This window comes from Aquarana catesbeiana, linkage group LG04 (assembly GCF_042186555.1).
Source record: "Aquarana catesbeiana isolate 2022-GZ linkage group LG04, ASM4218655v1, whole genome shotgun sequence".
NCBI lineage: Eukaryota > Metazoa > Chordata > Amphibia > Anura > Ranidae > Aquarana > Aquarana catesbeiana.
Window position 1 is genome coordinate 373,842,264 of NC_133327.1, and position 21,757 is coordinate 373,864,020.

Below are 21,757 nucleotides of genomic sequence, written 5' to 3' on the forward strand. Positions count from 1 at the left end.
ATAGCCACAGGAAAAAGAGCAAAATGGGGGAGTTAACAGGGAGCAAGCATGTTGAATTTCAGGGGCTTGCAAAGCATGTTTGCTGTTAAATTCTGAGTTCTTGACTGCACTGATGACCAATGAGCCCCATTTCTGCAATGCACAATTTCTAGCCTTTGACAAAGCAGGCTAACCTTGTGTAAAGCCAGTCACTAACCATCAATTGTGCCACAGTGACAGTGGGGCCTACCTTTCATCTGCCTACAACTAACCAGGTAGCATGGCCTACATCCAGTCTGTTGGAGCAGCCTTCAGGGAGTGTACCCAGCCTTTGTTGAATAGTGAAGTGATTGAGTGGCCTTTGGGTAACCATGTTTGTGTTTTAAACTTTGCTTACACTCTATTATAGACACTACTGTATATGGTAGAGCTCTCTTAAAAGAGACCAACCCATCCCTGTAGTTAATTATAGAAAACTTTGAGAAGGCCTTTGTGGATTACAAGTACCTTCACTTGAAGGCTGAGTGTTCCACTGTTAAATTTATGGGCTTCACTACCAGCAGACTTTGTACAGATTTAACCACTGACCAGTGGTTAGTTAGGCCCCAACAGTTAGCCTCACCCCTCTTGCTACATATCAAGGATGTTGGCTACATTGATTGTTTTATTGATGTTTGTAGTGTCGCTCTCTACTCACCTAGTGCATTTAGGGCAGGGCTATTCACTGGTGGTAAAGAGAAAAAACCATAGTCCTACTTATCTCATCACATTGTTGAACAATTATGCTGTTAGTAAACTGTTACCTTTATTGTTGTCCGACCCACTTAACAGGGGTCTACAATGTGTATTTTAATAAAGCCAATTATTGGCTATTGACATATTGATCCAATGTCCATGTTGGGATCCAATTACAGGGTAGGTGATCACTGGAAATGGTGGTAGAACCCAAAATGTCCATAAGCTCCTGAGGGGGTCATTGCTACATGTACATTAAAGTGCATAGAGGGCTTCTTGGTTCTTTTTGCTCCAACTCACTCTAAGCTGAAGAGCCACCCTAAAGTGAAAAAAAACCCCAAAAAACAATCATAGGAAGACTATTGAGGCTTGATGAGTTGCTATATCAAATTTTGATTTGTCTTCTACTTTCCTCTGTAAAGGAAACAGTGGGATTTATGGGACCTTTACAGTACCATCACAGAAGCAAATATGGCCTAGATAGACAATATGATTTAGGAGGTGAGTTCCCCAGCTCCATGAAAACTGTGATACAAGGGAAGGAAGGGGTGGACACAGACCAAATAATTTTTAAGTGTCAGGTGCTGGTATGCAAATTGGCTAATCTTCCTTTGTAAGGGAAATACTTAAAATATTGTTTTGCTTTTATTTGTTTAATCATTTTAATTTTTTAATCATTTTAATTAATTTAATCTTTTAAAACAAAATCCCAACTTTCTAACAGATGAGAGTTTACTTTGATCAATTTTAACAATAGAAGTTCTAAATTCTTTGCTTTTCGGCAAATAATGAGAAGTCAGTTCATACAATCAAATTAACGTTAAACTAAATGCACTACAGGAAAGACCACAAACATCTCCTGAGTCTTCTAAGGTAGCTGATATTGCCGTAGCCTGCTTGTTTATTTGTTGATTTAATTCCTATCCTTTGGGTACACATGGCACAGCAAAGCAGAAAAACAGAGTAAGGTAAAGAGCTGAGTGTGGAGCCTCCCGAGCCTGTGGGTACATGACGCAGATGGTTGTGTATGTGAGTGTATGTGTGCATAGAGAAAGGTAAGACTAACACAGACGACAGAAGGGAGCTTTGTGTGCTTTCTCATATCCAGCTTCGCTCACTTTCTATCTCTCAGTTAGATTTCAGGCATCATAAACATGCAGTGGCTCCTTTTGACTCTCTTCACTACTTACTATCAGCAGGTAAGTTGTGGTGCATTCATTTATTTTTCTTTAGCTCCGTGTTTAACTTTACAGAGTTTATGCTGCCAAAAAATATATGGAGAGGCCTATAGTAGGAGCAAACGTAAGCCGCTGCTCTGAAACGACGATCTTAAAGCTGCATTTCATGCTTGTAGACTTGCTCAGATCACATAGTTTGAGGTGGGAGCTCGCTCTTAAGCATCTAACAGCAGTTTCCACACCACGCCAACCTAACTAATTCACAAAACGTTTTCACTACTTAACTATTGAATACAGCACCCAAACTCTGAGCTACGTTTTCTAAATTAGTTATGGGGTTAAGGAAACATATTTTAAACTAGATTGCAAGTCTCTAAACATCAAATTATAATTTTGGCAGTGACACACCATGAAAACATAGCAAGCAATAGCACGCCATCAGTTACAAAGGTTTCTCAAGCCTATATGCTAAAGAGTCATCCCATGTGTTGGACTTTGTTTTAGGTGGGGGGGGTTAGAGATGTCATTGGAGTGTTAGTTAAGCAAGTTAAACACTCAGGTTCCAACAATATTTAATGTTATGTAACTTCACATTTTTGTCCCTTTTGGGATGTACTGCAAATGTCAGAAAACACCCAATTATTGTTAGTACTCAAGTCAAAGGGTGTCATCAAATGCTGCATTTTCTATTCAAATGCATGCAGCTGCATCCCAATTTAGAAAGCATTATTTGGCAAGTAAAGGCTGCTTTTAACCTACTTTACCTACAGTGCAAACACACTTCATTAGGACATACTGCATCCAAAGGAACACAGCGCAACACAAAGCAGGTCTAACTCAGCCTCTGAAATGTCAAGTATAGCGCTCCATTAACATCAATGGAATTTTGCTGACCTGTGTTTGACATGTGTTCCAAATGCACCTGTCAACATAAGCTCTTATTTCCTTTGAAAATATATTTTAATACATGTGTATAAATTATAATATTGTATTTTATTCCTTTTGTTTTCTGTGACACCTTTAACAACATGGAATCATTTCAATTGTAAACTCTCGCAAGCAGGGCCCTCCTAACCATCTTGCATTGATTTGTATTTAAAGCGGTTGTAGACCGCTGGACATTTTTTTTTTTTTACCCTGCAAGGTAAAGGCATAATGTGCTAGTATGCATCGCATACTAGCACATTATGTTAAACTTACCTTAAAATGAAGCCCTCCTGCACCGTGATGTCAAATCTGGAGGCCGCTTCCATCTTCACCCATCTTGCTTGGATTCTGGCTCCGTGATTGGCCGGAGCCACGATGATGTCAATCCCACATGTGTGCGGGAGCCGCCGGTCACGGCATGGGGCTCTGAAGAAACGGCATGGTGGTCGTTCCTTCAGAGCGCATGCGCCAGTGATGGCACTGGCTGTATGTACAATAAATATCTCCTAAACGGTGCACATTTAGGAGTTGCTTACATTTAGCCTTATTATAGGCTTACCTATAGGTAAAAGTCATGCACGGAAGTTAACTTCCACTTTAACTCTCTTGTCTCCCTTTATTTTGTGAATAGCTGTGCAAACTATTGGTGCTCTATAAATCCTGTATATTAATAACAATAATTATTATTTTTATAATAATTTGTAAGTAATATGTAGAAATACTACCATATTTTAATATTTGCCCTAAATGTTCATAGGGAAACTAACTGCTTTCAAAGGTAATCTTGAGTAGGATTTAGCAAAATACAGGACACACAAATTTACAGTCATTAATGGACAACCATGACATAATATATTATATTCTGATATCTGTACATGTTTAAACGTTTCAATACCAGGCACTTTTACCCCCTTCCTGACCAGGCCAATTTTCAGCTTTCAGCGCTGTCACATTTTGAATTAAAATTGTGCAGTCATGCAACACTGTACCCATATGACATTTTTTATATTTTTTTCACACAAATAGAGTTTTCTTTTGATGGTATTTATTTACCAATGGGTTTTTTAGTTTTTGCTAAATAAAAAGAATAAGAAGTTTGAAAAACAAAACAAAATGTTTTTCTTTGTTTTTTTTGTTATAACATTTTGCAAATAAAATCTTTCTTCATAAATGTAGGCCAAAATGTATAGTGCTACATTTCTTTGGTAAAGATAACCCTAAATCAGTGTATGTTATTTAGTCTGTAGGAAAGTTATAGAGTCCACAAAAAGTCCCGAAAATGCCCAGACAGAACAAATACCCCCAAATGACCCCATTTTTGGAAAGTAGACAGTCCAAGGTATTTAGGAGGCATGGAACATTTTTTGAATTTGTAGTTTCTTGTCTTGTTTTTTTTTTAAATTAATAAATTAAAAAAATATTTTTTTTTACAATCTTTTTTTCTTACATACTGTCACCAGTGCAGTACAGAACAGCATCATCATATAACTAGTGTGGTGGTGATCAAGTATGCTGACTGGTGACAGTATGTTAAAAAAAAAAAAAATTTCTTTCAATTTTTAACATTTTTTTTCTTTTTTATTACAATTTCATTTTCCTTTTTTTTTAAACAATATTTCAATATTTTGTTTTACATACTGTGACCAGAGCAACACAGTGCTATCGTAGTATCACTGTACTACACTGGGGAGGTGATCACTTTTATAAGCAACCATTTTTATGAATTACATCCATTCATCCAGTGTATACTATTGTCATTAGCTGTACCACAGCTGATCGTATGGTACAAATGGGCTGTGATTGGCTCTATCTGTACCATGTGATCACTGTGACCAATCACAGAGATAGATACAATAGTACACAATGAATGGCTATAAATGGAAGCCATTTATTGTGTACAATCGTCATGTGATCTGCTGCGATTGGTCACAGTGATCATATGGTACCACAGTGACCTGGTACACTGATCTGTCATCTGCTGTGTCTGGTGAACACAGTGAGTGAAAGATCACGCCACAGCACAGCCCATGGTACATGCACAAGGTGCGATCCTGGGAGGACGTCTTATGACATCCACCCAGGATAGCAGCGCTCCTGCTCAGTCATCTTATAACTATAGGCTAGGCAGGAGGCAGTTAATACATGTAATATTCATATTATTTTATATGAATTCTTTTTTTATTTTACATGCTTTTTTTTATATTCTCTCCACATCTACATGGGGATCAAGCTATTTATAAGTAGAAGATTTCAACCATCAGGATAAAAAGTGACTATTGTAAGCACCGTTGGCAGTGTTATTGTTTCTCCCCACCTCTTTCTAGAGCTGCACAATTAATCGTTAAAAAATCGTGATCTCGATTCACCTCCCCTGACGATCTCTCCTGCTGAGTTTGACGATTCTTTCATATAAACAAGTGGAGAGATTATCTGCTCACTCAGCTGTCAAAAGAAAACATCCAGGCAGTCTGCCAAGTTTAGAACTTGAAACATTGTATCTATCTTCCTTGTTAGATCAAAGGGATAAACTTCTCTGTGTAAACAAATAACCTGGGCAATCTGCCAAGCTTTAAACAACCTGTAAATGCAGGAAGTTTAACCACTTAAAGTCTAAATCTTTTTCTGACACTTCTTAAGTTAAAATCAATATTTTTTGCTAAAAAAAATTACTTGGAACCCCCAAACATTAGAGTATATATATATATATATATATATATATATATATATATATATATATATATATATATATATATATTTTTTTTTTTTTTTTTTTTAGCAGAGACCCTAGGGTGCAATATTTTATGTCACACTGTATTTGCCCTGCGATCTTTCAAATGCAATTTTTTTGGGAAAAAATACACTTAAATTAAATAAAATAAAATAAAATAAAAAGAAACAGTAAAGCTTAGCGCAATTTTTTTTTGTTTTAATGTGAAAGATGATGTTACTCCGCGAGAATCGTGAGAGAATCGTGATCTATCCTCTAAACAAAAAAATCGTGATTCTCATTTTAGCCAGAATCGTGCAGCTCTACCTCTTTCACTGTCATTTTTTTGAAATGCTTGGCATGTAACGCCACCAGCATTATAATCCGTCCAAATATTGAAATCCTGATATCAGAAAAGGTTACAGTGCTGTTATTATGTGTTATATATTCCTGGAATTGGAGCCTGTTGCTAAAAAGCTGTTTTGAGTACAAGCAGATTAGGACTTAATGTCAGACAATCTATATAACACACTGTGCAGCGCTGAAAAATATGGAAACAATACTATATAAATATATGAATCCAGTAAACACTATATATAACATAAATGTCTAAAGCATAACAACATATAAACACTATAAATAAAGTGCTTGTGCTCCGTGATATTGCACTCAGTCCTCACTAGGGATGAGCTTCGTGTTCGAGTCGAACCCATGTTCGACTCGAACATCGGCTGTTCGATCGTTCGCCGAATTGCGAACGTTATGGGCCGTTCGCGCTAAATTCGTGTGGCGCGTCACGGCCCATAATTCACTGCGGCATCGCAGTGCATTGCTGGCTGATGATTGGCCAAGCATGCACTATGACCCGCATGCTTGGCCAATCACAGCGCCGTCAGTAGAGAGAGCTGTAATTGGCCAAAGCCAGGGTGGCTTTGGCCAATTATGGCTCAGGGGATTTAGTACACACCCCACACTATATAAGGCCGCCTGCACGGCGGCCCTGTGTAGTGTGTGTTCCGGTGTGCTGAGAGATAGAGAGAGAGAGAGACAGTGTCATTTGATTTGAGTTAGATAGATTAGGCAGAACAGTCAGTCAGTTAGCTGCACTTACAGTGTATTGTGTATATATATGCATCCCAGGTGTTGCATATATATATATACACTGTATTCAGTTTAGCTAGATCCGTTCCTGTTATCTTCTATCTAGACTATTTACATTTAATGCAGTGCGTCCTGCTCACAGTGTTCAGCTAGATCCGTTCCTGCTATTTACATTTAGTGCAGTGCGTCCTGCTCACAGTGTTCAGCTAGATCCGTTCCTGTTATCTTCTAGACTATTTACATTTAGTGCAGTGCGTCCTGCTCACAGTGTTCAGCTAGATCCGTTCCTGTTATCTTCTAGACTATTTACATTTAGTGCAGTGCGTCCTGCTCACAGTGTTCAGCTAGATCCGTTCCTGTTAAATTCCTACTGACAGGCAGGCTTGTCTGGTTACAGTATATAAAGCTACCTGAAGAAAATTACAGGTGTTCTATTTGATCCTATTAGTACCACGGTCAGGCAGCTAGACTATTTACATTTAGTACAGTGCGTCCTGCTCACAGTGTTCAGCTAGATCCGTTCCTGTTATCTTCCTACTGACAGGCAGGCTTGTCTGGTTACAGTATATAAAGCTACCTGAAGAAAATTACAGGTGTTCTATTTGATCCTATTAGTACCACGGTCAGGCAGCTAGACTATTTACATTTAGTACAGTGCGTCCTGCTCACAGTGTTCAGCTAGATCCGTTCCTGTTATCTTCCTACTGACAGGCAGGCTTGTCTGGTTACAGTATATAAAGCTACTTGAAGAAAATTACAGGTGTTCTATCCCAGCTTAGTGCAGCTACAGGCCATTAGTATGTCTGGAAGGCCAAGAAGGAGAGGCAGACAGTCACAAGCCAATAAGAGAGGGCAAGCAGGCTCTGTGTCTAGTGCTGGTCGTAATATGGGAAAACAATTTCTCCTTTCCACTGATGCTTTCCAATCCTTGTTCCACAAAAAAACCCAAATTTTCAAAAAACATTTTTCATTGGGACAAAAAAGTGAGGTGAAATCTTCTGAAGAGGAGGAAAGACAGCAAAACAAATGTCACAGGGGTGATAACCCTTCCCTATGTTTTCCAAAAAGCTTAGAAAAGATTTTTTGGCTGGAGCTAAACACGTTAAAAATGTTCAAAATTACAAACAGATTCTACTTAACAACAAACCTACAGTCCCTGTCTTGTTTGCACCGCCTGTATACTGCTGTTCAGAGTATATAGGGCCTGGTGGCCCCACACCTTTCCTTATTTTAATTTGGGTGCGGGGTTCCCCTTAATATCCATACAAGACCCAAAGGGCCTGGTAATGGACTGGGGGGTACCCATGCCGTTTGTCTCACTGATTTTCATCCATATTGCCATGACCCGACATGACATTAAACCCGCAAGCAGTTTTAAATGAGATTTTTTCCTTTAAAAATGACATTTGGTGCAGGGACTGTTCTAAACATGGGAAACACGCGTCACTTTACAGGCATACTATAGACACCCCCCAGGTACGATATTTAAAGGAATATTTCACTTTTTTTTTTTTTACTTTAAGCATCATTAAAATCACTGCTCCCGAAAAAACGGCCGTTTTTAAAAGTTTTTTTTGCATTGATACATGTCCCCTGGGGTAGGACCCGGGTCCCCAAACCCTTTTTAGGACAATACCATGCAAATTAGCCTTTAAAATGAGCACTTTTGATTTCGAACGTTCGAGTCCCATAGACGTCAATGGGGTTCTAACGTTCGTGCGAACTTTCGGTCCGTTCGCGGGTTCTGGTGCGAACCGAACCGGGGGGTGTTCGGCTCATCCCTAGTCCTCACTAAACAACAACAGCCTTTATATATGAAAATAAAGTGCTTGTGCTCCGTGACTTTCAATTAATCCTTGATGAGTGTTTAAACTAAACAGCAAAAGTCCATATTAACATCAACCATGTGAAATTGTGTCTCCCACCAGGTGTACCCTCACCTTAGGGGCTTAAAAAATAAGCCTGTAATTGATAGCAATAGCCTGAAGAGATCCTCCTTTGCCTCCTTTATCCTATGCAGGTTTATGGGACACTTGTATGGAACACAGGCCACCTGCTACTTCCGATAATAACCCAGCTCAGAGGTCACTATTTTCTCCTGGTATGTTCAGAGACTCTCCTCATATACATCACATGTGGGAAATGATAGAGGCATGCAATAGCGTGATAACATTTAAAACATTTTAATTGCAAACAGAACTCCACATATATACAACTCACATTTCAAATAAATAAAAAACGCCTTTTAAAGTGCTATAGTGCTGAGGGGTGATAGAGTCACCTGTGGTTTGGTTCTCCAGCCCCGGTTTACACGGCGCTCCCCCTGTCCTATGCCAGCTCTGCAAAACTTCCTGGTACCTCTCTTGTCAGCCGATCAAGCTCCTCCTACCGGTTTCGTCTGGGTTATTATCAGAAGTAGCAGGTAGCCTGTGTTCCATACAAGTGTCCCATAAACCTGCATAGGATAAAGGAGGCAAAGGAGGATCTTTGCAGGCTATTGCTATCAATTACAGGCTTATTTTTTAAAGGGATTGTAAAGCTTCATTGTTTTTAAAAAAAAATAATAACAAACATGTCATACTTACCTCCACTGTGCAGTTCGTTTTGCACAGAGTGGCCCCGAACATCCTCTTCTGAGGTCCCTCAGTGGTGCTCCTGGCTCCTCCCCGCATCGAGTGTCCACGTTGGAGAAGCTCTTTCCTATGGTGGACACCCATGCAGGCGCTCTCCCGAGTCCTGCATCTGTGTCCATTCACAGAATGCAGGACTCGGCCCCGCCCCTGTTGCCGCGTCATTGGATTTGATTGACAGCAGTGGGAGCCAATGGATGCGCTGCTATCAAGCTATCCAATCGGGACACGGGACACCAGCTAGAGCTGGTCTGCTCGTTCCTGCCTGGCGAAGGATCGGGGTCAGGTAAGTAAAACTGGGGCTCAGGGGGGGGGGGGGGCCTGCAGCACCATGAGGGTTTACAACCCCTTTAAGCCCCTAAGGTGAGGGTACACCCGGTGGGGGTTGTGTGTGCACAACGCATGAAGACACAATTATCATATGGTTGATGTTAATATGGACTTTTGCTGTTTAGTTTAAACACTCATCAAGGATTAATTGAAAGTCATGGAGCACATGCACTTTTTTTTCATATATATGGACTGCTGTTGTTTAGTTTAATAACCTCATTGAGGACTGAGTGCAAAATCACGAAGCACAAGCACTTTATTTATAGTGTTTATATGTTGTTATGCTTTAGACATTTATGTTATATATAGTGTTTACTGGATTCATATATTTATATAGTATTGTTTCCATATTTATCAGCGCTGCACAGTGTTTTATATAGATTGCATTATCACCATCTAGGGAAGTGTGGGAATTGCAGGCAGCTTATTAGAGTTATATCTCCTGTGTTTATTTTAGGTTAATTTAGGCTTAGCGTGGCAGCTCACAAGGTTTTTACCCATTCATGTCAGACAAGCAGATGCTGTTGCTGCTGCATGTGGTCATGAAGTGGTTAAGCTTGTGCTTGCTGAGTTGCACTCCTCTCCTTTGCTCATGTGAGCATTCCAGCTACCTACTTTACTTTCTAAATAAAAGGATCACTTTATCTCATGTACTGGAATCTACACATGCTTTTGAAAGTAAAGTATTTCCTGTCGGGCTAATTCCTTAAATCTTTGGTTGTGTATAAAATTGAAAACATGCTGTCATATGGGTAATGGTGAAAGATTTGCCATGGGTCTGTATTTATAAAGGTTCCGATGTATAGAACTATCCAAGATTTAAAGGGTAACTCCACTTTCAAGGGAAAGAAAAGAGTAAATTTAAAAAAAATAATATAGCATATATAATTACTATGCTAGCCATATTGTAATTAAATGTTATCAAAAATTACCTTTCCTTCTCAATCTGCAGTGCTGTCATTTTCTGTAAAATGCAATGCAACAAGGCAACTTGAAGGCAATCTGTACACAGATGTTCACTGATTTTCCCAAAAGTCAGATTTTTTTGGGCATCCTCTGCTACAAAAATATAATTTTTTGGTGTGATACTCCCAAAGGGAAATCACGTCCAAAGGGATGCAGGCCCTGACACTTTTCTCATTAGAATCCTGCAAGTTCAGCAGCTGAATGATAATTATAAAATCACTCCCATTCACATTAGTTATGCACATGGACAGAGACAAACAAATATTTCTTCAGGATAACAAAAGGCAGGAATTTTCAAAAAAGTTTGTTAAACTCCCTGCAATGTACATTGATCACCCTGAGGGGAATGTTTTTTTCTCAACAAAAGTGGAGTTACTCTTAACTATGATTTATCATAGAGTATATTCACTAATTTAATTCAGCTGCTTTTTAAGCAATGTTTGCTGTCTATTAGCACAAATGTATTGTTGTTATTTTATCAGCATAGATTGTAAAATGCCCATTTCTCTTATGTTCAACATATTTTTAAAGTGACAAAAAGATTACTTGAAAATAGTTGCCATTATATCACGTGATTTCGCAAAGGTTATTGTAACCGTATTGGTGCACTTTCTATAAAAACAATTGATTAATGTCCGTGAAACTTTATTTGCACAACATTCAAATTTTCAGGACAAGCTTGCAGGGTATACCCCATTTTTCAAGTTTCCAAGCAGTATTCATGTTTGAATGTTACTGCAAATAAAAAAAGTATCATGGACATTACTTGGTTTATCTCCTAAGTTAAAGCAAATCTGAAGTGGCAAATTTCAGAAATCATGTGATGCCATATACTTATAAAGTGCATATTGCTATAGTTTCTTTGCAGGGCAGAAGAGCAAGCAAACTCATTGATGGCAACGAACAAGGCAGCGGACTCAGAGAACGTCCAACGAAAGGAGTTTTGTCACTGGCCATGCAAATGCTCCAATAAACGTGTATGCCCCATGGGAACAAGCCTGGTAAAGGATGGTTGTGGATGCTGTAAGATCTGTGCTAAACAACTGGGGGAAAGTTGCAATGAAGCAGAGGTGTGTGATCACCACAGAGGTCTGTACTGTGACTTCTCAGCTGATGCTCCAAAGTTTGAAGTTGGGATTTGCAAATGTAAGTTTGCTTTCTTATTGTTGGCTGTATTGGGGGATTTGTTAATGTTTTTCTTTTATCATTTGATGAATTGCAAATCTAAAGTATTATTGATCAGTGACCGCCATGCATTTTGAATTTTACTCATGCATTTGATTTACAGCTTTATGTTGTTAAACAATGTAGGAACAATAAAAAAATACACAAAGAAATATGAGGTGTGCCCAGAAAGTAAAGAGAATGATGTAAAAATTATTTTATTGAAAAATTTTACAATTGAACATTGGGGGTTATTTACGAAAGGAAAATCCACTTTGCACTGCAAGTGCACTTAGAAGTAAAGTCGCTGTAGATCCGAGGGGGACATGCAAGGAAAATAAAAAACAGCATTTTAGCTTGCACATGATTGGATGATAAAATCAGCAGAGCTTCCACTCATTTCAGATCAACCCCTTAGATTTAGAGCGACTGCACTTCCAAGTGCACTTGCAGTGCAAAGTGGATTTGCCTTTCGTAAATAACCCCCATTGTCTCCTTTAAAGTATGCGCCTTGTGAATGTAACAATGCTCCCAGCGATTTTTCCATTCTTCATAGCATCCCTGGAAGTCTTCAAGTGGGATGGCATTCAGGGCCCGCGTAATGGCTCTTTGGACGTTATCCACACTACCAAAATGGTGTCCTTTCTCATGTTCAAATCCTGAGTCACGATTTCACAAACAATTGACTTGGTACAGTAGTTCCCATTTCCTCTGCAATCATTCTGATAGTGAGCTGTCAGTCAGAGTTGAGAACAGATCTCTCTGCATCAACATTCTGTTCCCTTTTTGAACTACGACTCGCTATCAGAATGATTGCAGAGGAAACTGGAATTATGAAGACAATTGTTAATGAAATTGTGACTCAGGATTTGAACATGAGCAAGGACCCCATTTTGGTAGTGTGGAGCTTTTCATCGTATATTCCGACTGTGTGTATGCCCCATCTGACTTTTTCTGTCGAAAATTCAGATGGACTTAGATAGAGAACATGTTCTATATTTTTCCGACGGGAACAAGTTACTATCGGAAAAAACGCTCGTCATTATGCTGTTCCGATGCACCAAAAACGGCGCATGCTCTGAAACAAGTACGAGACGGAAGCGCTCGATCTGGTAAAACTAGCGTTCATAATGGAGATAGCACATTCCTCACGCTGCAAAATTCGGTGATCTTTAATGCAGCGCATTCTTTTGTATTTTATAATGCTAAAAGAATGAAGTTGTTTTGCTGCTGATATTCACACAGAGTTCTCACAAACTTATTTCTTTAATATTTCTTGTGATCTCATGAATAATCTTTTATTTTTTTAAAGCCAGATCTCCATAATAATGTTTAGAATTATTTTTTATAGTCACGAGTCTGAAAAGCGCGAATCGTCTCTCACCAAACTTCTACTAACACGAGATAATCACAAGATTAGCAGAAGGAGCCCAAATGGTGGAGCAGTGGCTATTGAACTTCCTTTTTATAGTGCCGTCGTATGTGTTGTACGTCATCGCGTTCTTGACGGTCGGAATTTGGTATGACCGTGTGTATGCAAGACAGCTTGAGTGGAATTCCGTCGGGAAAACCGGTCGTGTGTACAGGGCATTAGGGATGCAATGGAGAATTGAAAAATCGCTGGGAGCGTTGTGTACACTCACAAGGTACATACTTTGAAGGAGATATTGTTCAATTGTAAGATTTTTCCAAACTAGAGTTACTAACGCAGCTAAATTTCAGATAGTCCTTTTATTTACCTGAGTAGCAGTGCAGTTCTAAACATTCATATTTGTGGGGCCTAATTCTGCAAACAGATTAGGTTCTAAAGTCTCACCAATATTATGTGGTTTGGGACTGGACCAAGGAGATTGTGTACATCACATGCATCACTCACACACCTAGAGCTCAGGGCTTTCAAATAGATCGGCACAGAGATTTTTGCAGAGCCGTATTGCGATGATCTTAGCGTTATAATCATAAAAAGGTAATCAATTTGTATATACAGTGTATCACATTTTACACAGTAATTTTTATGTGAATAACATTTTTTCAGCATCTGACTTTTGCATATTTAGTACTTGTGGTAATTTCTCTAAAACCATCATGCAAAATTACTAATTATGCTAAATTACTTAGTCTAGACTTTTGAGACCTGACACAGTACTAACATCCCTTTGGCCCAGCCCCATACATGAGAAGCTGAACCCCATTAAATTGTATGGAGCCAGGATATGGATCAAAGCCAATTTGTCTCCCAAAGAAGTCTATGTACCCCTCTTAAACATATGCAAACATTAGGATGAAGAAGCTGTCTCAAAGGATGTAAACATTGAGACAGACCTCCACAGCTAAAACTCAGTGGAGTGGGGTCAAAAAGGTAACAGAACATTGAAAGTTTCCTTACCCTTTAAAGCTCTAAATGTACCACAAGACCTGAGTTTTTTTTTTTGTTAAAACATGTTTAGCATGACATAATCAAGAGGAGAATCAGTCATACACTGTATGTGCATGTAAAAGGCATGGGGACACCTTATCATTTTTTTGGTAAAGGTATGTTTATTGATTACGAGTAGTACACAGGACAATAACAAGGTGCATCATATCCGTTAGATACAGGGTAGAAAGATGGTAGGTGGTGTCTTTGGAAAATGTATCTAGGCATTCTGCTTCAGGGGTTGTGGCTAGACAGGTACATCTCTGCACATATGGTGGTCTTGCCCCAAAGTTTGTCGCTTTTGGATGAGGGTACATTTCTTTATATTTTCAGTCACGATGGCCAATATTATTACAGATGCAAGCATCACCCTGCTGAACAAACTAGTCGAAAATCTCCCGAGACACACACAGACCTTAATATACTTTATGTTCCTAGTGGCCAAAATCGCATTTGCGACTGCATGGAAAAGTCCAGTTATAGATATAGCTTTAATGAAACATAAGCTCAGGTGGATCATGTTAAATGAAAAAATTGTGAGTGTCATATGGTCCCCCTGGCTTGCCTATTTGCAGGTCCCAGATATATGGAGCTGACTCCGTCAAAAGATCCTCGGACATACTCACCTTCACTTTCTATTTTCCTTATTTTTCTCTTCTTTTCTTTCCTCTCCAGTCCTGTTTCTGTTCCCTCCCTTTCTCCTTTCCCCTTCCTTACATATGTTACTTACACAATTAGTCATTCTCCAATGAATGACTAAGATGCTGTCTGACAATGGGAAGCGCTTCTAAAATCTTATAACACAAGTTAAATGCTATACCATTTTTCAGATCACTTCATAGAGGTTATGTATTATTATCTCATTAGTCATGTTCCCTCTATGTTCTTTTTTGTGTATCTACTTTGTTGTATGTACAGAGCTATGTGAGGATTGTTTGCTCTCTATTGTTCCTCCTTTTTCTTCAGAAAACATTTAATAAAAACAATTGAAACAGAAAGATGGCAAGTGAACATCTGCCAAACATAATATGTTGCTGACCAGTAATACTACGGTACATAGATACATGCCTATTTACATGGCTTAACATGATGCCCCTTTTCTGAAAAAAACATGACCTATGAAAGATTCAAACTTATAATGCCCCGTACACACGGTCGGACTTTGTTCGGACATTCCGACAACAAAATCCTAGGATTTTTTCAGACGGATGTTGGCTCAAACTTGTCTTGCATACACACGCACACAAAGTTGTCGGAAAATCCGATCGTTCTAAACGCGGTGACGTAAAACACGTACATCGGGACTATAAACGGGGCAGTGGCCAATAGCTTTCATCTCTTTATTTATTCTGAGCATGCGTGGTGCTTTGTCCGTCGGATTTGTGTACACACGATCGGAATTTCCGACAACGGATTTTGTTGTCGGAAAATTTTATATCCTGCTCTCAAACTTTGTGTGTCGGAAAATCCGATGGAAAATGTGTGATGGAGCCTACACACGGTCGGAATTTCCGACAACAAGGTCCTATCACACATTTTCCGTCGGAAAATCCGACCGTGTGTACGGGGCATAACAAAGAAATGAGTATTAAGTAGCACACAGTATACATATACCTGATATTTTCTGTCCTTGAACTTACAGATTTGTATGCTGTTGGATGTGAACTCAACGGTGTGCTTTATCAGAATGGACAATCATTTCAGCCAAGTCCCTTTTACACCTGTCTTTGTATAGGTGACACAATTGGATGCTCTCCACTGCCTAATTCTAAACAAGATGGAAGCCAATGCACAGAGTCTACAGACATCACAAAAAAAAAGGCTGACTTATCGAACTGTGCTCTAGAGAAGAACGCAGCTATGACAGAAAACAAACTTATACCAGGTATACAGAATTACCTAGCTTTCTTTGTTCACTGTAAGGCCTCTTTATACAGGTCAACCAAACCTGTTGATTTAAAATAAATTTTGTTTTAGTCCACAATAATATTTTATCATAGTTTGCAGCACTGACAAATGTCTATGTAAGTTTGTTTAGTGATATTGAGCCAGACATTTGCAGCATGTAAGAAACATACATAAAGGTTGTTTGGTTACCCAGTGATTAATAGTTTGTCTTTTTTTGTGGGTTTTAGGGTGGACACTTTTTGTGTGTAGACATTAAATAGACAATAAATTTCACAGCATGTAAGGTATTTACATAGCATCTGGGATCAATAGTGGAAATGTCAACTTTGAGTTGTTCAAAGGAAACAAACAATGAAGGATATTTGTAGGCATATCTTGTGAAAATTCTAGTTGTCTGACTGTCTGTGGCTTCCAATACATAATACAAGCATTTTACAAGTGAAGTCAACACCTTATTTTTGTAGAGTTCCAGAGTCTGTGACTCAAAAAGTATTGAGGCCTTAAAGTGTAAGTAAACCCCCCTATCGTTTTCAGCCAAGGAAGCTGCCATCTTTGCCTCTGTTTAATCTACAAATGCCATGATGCTGCACATGTGATCAGCTATGACACCAGCCATTGGATGGTTTGACAGTTTGGTTGAGAGCACAACCAATGGGGGTGTTAACATTTCTGGTACGTGCCGGAAATGAAACAGTTTTATGGATGTGCTGACTTCCACTGTAGGCTGGCTATAGATTTCCCCGCATCCAATTTGCAAGTCAGGAGACTGTGACAGGCTCTCTATGTAGCCAGTTCACACATCTCCAGAGTGGATCTGTTGCAATTTGCACAACGGTCCTGTGCGTCGTCTGATCCATTTCAGGTCCGAATTCAGGCAGAAATGCGGGCTGAAATTGGATCTGAACCGGTGAATGGAGAGGCACCGGACCCCCTGCTGTGAGCCGCTCCGTGCGGCAGTGTGAATCCAGCCTTAAAACCTTATAATTGTATTACATGTTCCAGTAAATGTAGGGATCATTATTTTAAGGCATTTTGTCTTTTAATTGTCAGCACTTTACCTTATCAGAATTCATTGTGTATTCTGTGCATAGGAAGCAAAAAATAATTTTCTGAGTGAATACGCTGATAAAGATTGACTATATCCGCTTTTAGCATTTGTGATCCAATTATATGAGATGTATTTTGTGTATGATGTCTAGATCATTGACCTTAATCAGTAGCTGTCACTTTGTAATGTAAATGGTAATAGTTTTAGCTGTGTGTTTTCATCTATACTATGGCTCACAGATGCTTGTTATATTTGAAGATGACTCACAGGCTGTTCCGAATCTGTTTTGTCGGATCACTTGCATTAAGTGCAGAAATCTCACTGCAGGTTTTTTTCAAACCAATAATTTAGCACATTGTGTGTCAGTGCCAAATTATTGTCATTCATATAATAATGGCATTGCTTTGTTCTAAACAATACTTTCACTAGTATTGGTGGAATTTTTGTTGTAATTATCATCAGCAAAACAATGATGGATCGCTAAGGGGATTTATGTATGAACAGTGAGCTAACAAAAACATTTCTTGACGCCTATAGTAATTAAACAGCTTGCAACTGCACTCTAATACAAAATTGAAAGGGCTAATTTTAATCTGCTTTGGACTTGGAAAAGCGATCCAGTGGATCAGGCAATACTGCTACCTCCTACATGCCTGTTTTTTTTTTTTGTTTGTATACTTGAACAGTTTTTTTGATTGGGAGTACTATACTGTGAGCCTAGAATTTGGCTCGAGGTTGCGGCTCAGCCTCATTCACTTGGCGGCGTTACAGCTAGCACAGATATATAATTTTTGCAGCTGCAGTAGTGAAGCAAAGCATCATACAACTTCATCGGGTCACGGTAAAACTGTGCCTCAACCGCCCTTGACCGCAAGTGAAAACCAGCCTAAAATGATATATTCTGATTGGTTATTAGAACATATTTCCTGTGGGCGGAGAGTTAATATTTCAAACAATCTGCTGTTTTATAGGTTACTGTTAACAATACGTCTTTTATTCTGGGTATATTTTGTCGTTTATGAATTTAGACATCGTTTAGAAGATACACACATTTATAGACAGTAAATTATCAAACAAATTCTGTGGGTGTTAAAGTATAATTAAAGACAACATTTGTTTTTTGTTTTGGATAGAGTGGAGAGAGATTAGAACACCTGCCAGATTTTTATTGCTGTCTGTGCCCCCCCCCCAGTGAGGGAGAGTCCCCCTCTCTATTTGTCCTGCTTACCATTATCATTGAAAGTGAAAGTAAAAGAAAATCCCACATTTTGGGTTGTCCCCAGAAAAGTAATAAAGGGTAACTTTTTCAATGAGGACACTAGTTCTGGTGACCTGGGGATCACCAAGGAATTTCCTTAGTTTGCAGGGATTTCCTCTCACTTCCTGTCTGGCTATGGGACAGGAAGTGAAGGGAAATCTCTGCAATGGGACACAGAAGGCAAAAAAAAAAAAAAAAATTCTGACAGGGGTAATAACCCTCCCTTAATCCATCCAAAATGAAAAAAAATGTTTTGCCTATAGTTCCACTTTAAGCATGGTACTTCATTCTAAATTAAAAAACCTTGCGAGCTACCACTCCTGAAAATACTCCTATTTGGACAGCTGCTAGCATTGATCACGTCCCATAAGATTGTGCCTAAACAGTGTATATAAATAAATATATGTAGCAATAACTCACGGTGGAGCTGCTGATTTTTTATCGGGCCTGTTCTCTGATCTCTTCACCCCTCTTAACTTGTTCAATCCCCTTGACACAGCTGTAGTGCAGTGTTGTAGTGACACTAATACCAATTATAGCTCTCAATATATACACATATATAGATATGTACCTCTACCTCTACCATGACTCCACCTGCAGGAGAAAAACAACACTGCACACAAACTTCTGTAATAACCAAAATAATTTCTCTTTTTACTTAAATGATAGGTATATATAAAAGTTATTACAGTGACTACACTATCACACCTACGTAGTGTAACAGTGCAGTAAATATTTACAATAGTCTTTGTACACAACACAGATATACATAGATTTATCCACACACACAGAACCTTCCTGAAAAATCCCCTGATTGGTGCGTCTCCAGGTAGGACCAGTGTTCAAAGCGAAATCGTATAAGCTCTGGACACCTTCCCACCTCCAGCACACTGTAGCAAGTGCAAAGGCACAGGAATGAGAATATACCACACTATAGATATCAGGGAGCTCCCCCTGCTTTAAACAGTAAAGTCACTATCCCTTTATGAATATTTGCAGGGCCCTGCAATAGGAGAGATAGTCCTGACGTCTTCAATCTTCGCTAGCTATCAATCAGTATTTGTAATCCACAAAAGAGTTCTTCTGGAGTGTTGCGCAGTGCAAGGTGATACATAAAGGTAGTTATAATCAGGCAAATTGATTGAGTGTTCTTACTTGAAGGAGACAGACATCTATTATCAGTCCCTGGATATTGAAGTCTGTGTAAATGTAATGCTTCCCAACTAAATTGTTCCGTGGGACTATCAGTCTCAGCAACACTCTGTAACAGCTATAACTGTGTGTAATGTTGAACAAACTTCTGGGTGTTAGCCCTCTCACCGCACCGGACCCAGACAGATGGATGTCTACGTTTCAACAGTTCTCAGTCCATATGGAGCCACCACCACGCTGTCACGCCGCTCCGTTCACTAACGACCAGGAGTCCTCAGTTATCTCCTCCACGGGTCTCCGGAACGATCACTTCTGCTGCTCCAGCACACTGTGATCAATAGCAGGATCCTTGTTGCTGCTCTGCTCCTTCGCAAAGTAAGCCGCAACCCTGTGGGACACACACACCCACAGAGTTCTGCTGGCAGGCCACACGTCCTAGGAACAAGAGACCTAAGATGGACGCTCTCAGCCCTTTTATATCCTCCCCACAATGCAGTTCGGTTCTCCTCTCGTCCATGGGCATTGTGGGTAGGTCATAGTTAATGTCCAGAAGTAAACAATCAATCACTTCCATGTCACTTCTCAAAATGATGAAAATAAAGTATTGTACCCTTATAATTAGCCACTAGATGGCACTATATCAACTTATTACCTTAACAACAACACATACGACTAGAAACAAAAGTTTTCAGCACTATATATATATATATATATATATATATATATATATATATATATATATAAAAGATGCTGTGCTATCTTAATAATGTAAACAATACATATGTAATAATGAGTATATAAAGTGACAATAGTGAAATAAAGTGCTATAGTGCCTAAAGAAAATACACTAATAATAAATCTCGTGAATCAAAACAACATGATTAGATTATAAAGTCCATTTCAAACATAATAAAATCATATCATGATAATCCAAACATGAAATGAATAAATAAAGTGACAAATGGTGACGTAAAGTGAATCCCCCAGAGGAAGATACGTCATAGCCCTGTATCAACACGCGATGGGGAGGGGACAGGATGGTGCAGGAGACAGCTGGTCTGTCTCAAGGCGGAGGGACATCTGATCTCAGCGTTTTTCTGCTTTCTGTAGAGTGGTTGTCAGGGACTCGCTGGCCATAGCAGAGCAGATGTGCAGAGACAGAGGCCATTGTGCATGCCTGGGCACAATTCGAATGATGTCCCTCCTGACAGGCAGGTCCGCGGGCTCAGGCGAACGCCTATGCACATGCGCAAATGTGTGCACCGAGTGCACGCGCCCCCATTAGCATTGGTGCCCATTTGTAGTATATAAGGTTGGCAGATGTACTAGGGCCTTTGCTGTCTAATCTGCAGTTTCCCCCTGTATCCTGTTTCCAGTGCCTATCCTGGATCTGATTGTTACCTGGCTTCCTGACTACTCTGATTCTCTCCATTCCCGACCTTGGCTTGCTTGACCCATCTTCAGTCTTACCTCCGGATTTCTCTGTTGCCAAACCTCTGCCTGAACGTGACCATTCTTAAGTGTTATCTCTGATGTACCTTGATTCCTCTGTATCTGACCCGGCTTGTCTCACTCTGCACCTTGCTTCAGCCTCCATGTACCTGCATCCGCAGCAACCCTGCATCCACAAGTGCCTGCACCCAAAACCACCAACCGCAGCTCTACTACTGCTGCTGGCTGCTACCAGTGTCCTGCTACGGAGAACATCACATGGCACTCCTACCCCACCATGCTCTCGCAGCCGCTGTTGCAAACTCAGTGGCCCTTGAACCGGAGTTGTATGAGAGGCTTTCCTCTGCTAGTCAGGCTCTACCTTAAGGTATGTTACAGTATCAGACAGCCATGACAGAGCCTGCAAAAGGATCCTCTCCAATGGAGGACATTTGCCAACACCTCGAAGCCCTTACACAGACCGTCAAATCCTTACAAGAGGGTTATACTCAGCTGGACAAATGGGTACAATCCCTTGCTACTCCACCCGGCTCTCTCACCAGTCCGGCTCCAGCACAGGTGGGTCCTCCACCTACAGTGATGATGCTACCACCAGAACTGCGGGTTCCCACACTCGAGCGATTCTCCGGGGATCGGAGCAAGTTCCGGGCCTTCTGTACTGCCTGCCAACTATACTTCGCTCTCCAACCCCAAACCTTTTCTCTGGAGGCCACAAAGGTTGGGTTCATCATTGCTCTCATGCAGGGGTGCCTCAGTCATGGGCCCACCAGGTACTGAAGAAAGAGGATCCACAAGTGCAGGAAATG

At 39.9% G+C, this 21,757-nt stretch overlaps 1 protein-coding gene across 1 annotated transcript in view; it reads left to right on the top strand.

The window, feature by feature from the left end:
• The first annotated feature begins 1,777 nt into the window (after window positions 1–1,777).
• Window positions 1,778–21,757, top strand: part of CCN6 (cellular communication network factor 6) — a 48,602-nt gene continuing 28,622 nt past the window's right edge. Inside the window, exons 1-3 of the mRNA XM_073627104.1 lie at window positions 1,778–1,913; window positions 11,411–11,699; window positions 15,776–16,018. Of these exons, the coding sequence (XP_073483205.1) occupies window positions 1,869–1,913; window positions 11,411–11,699; window positions 15,776–16,018 (577 nt within the window). The 5' untranslated portion in view covers window positions 1,778–1,868. The remainder of the gene's footprint in view (window positions 1,914–11,410; window positions 11,700–15,775; window positions 16,019–21,757) is intronic.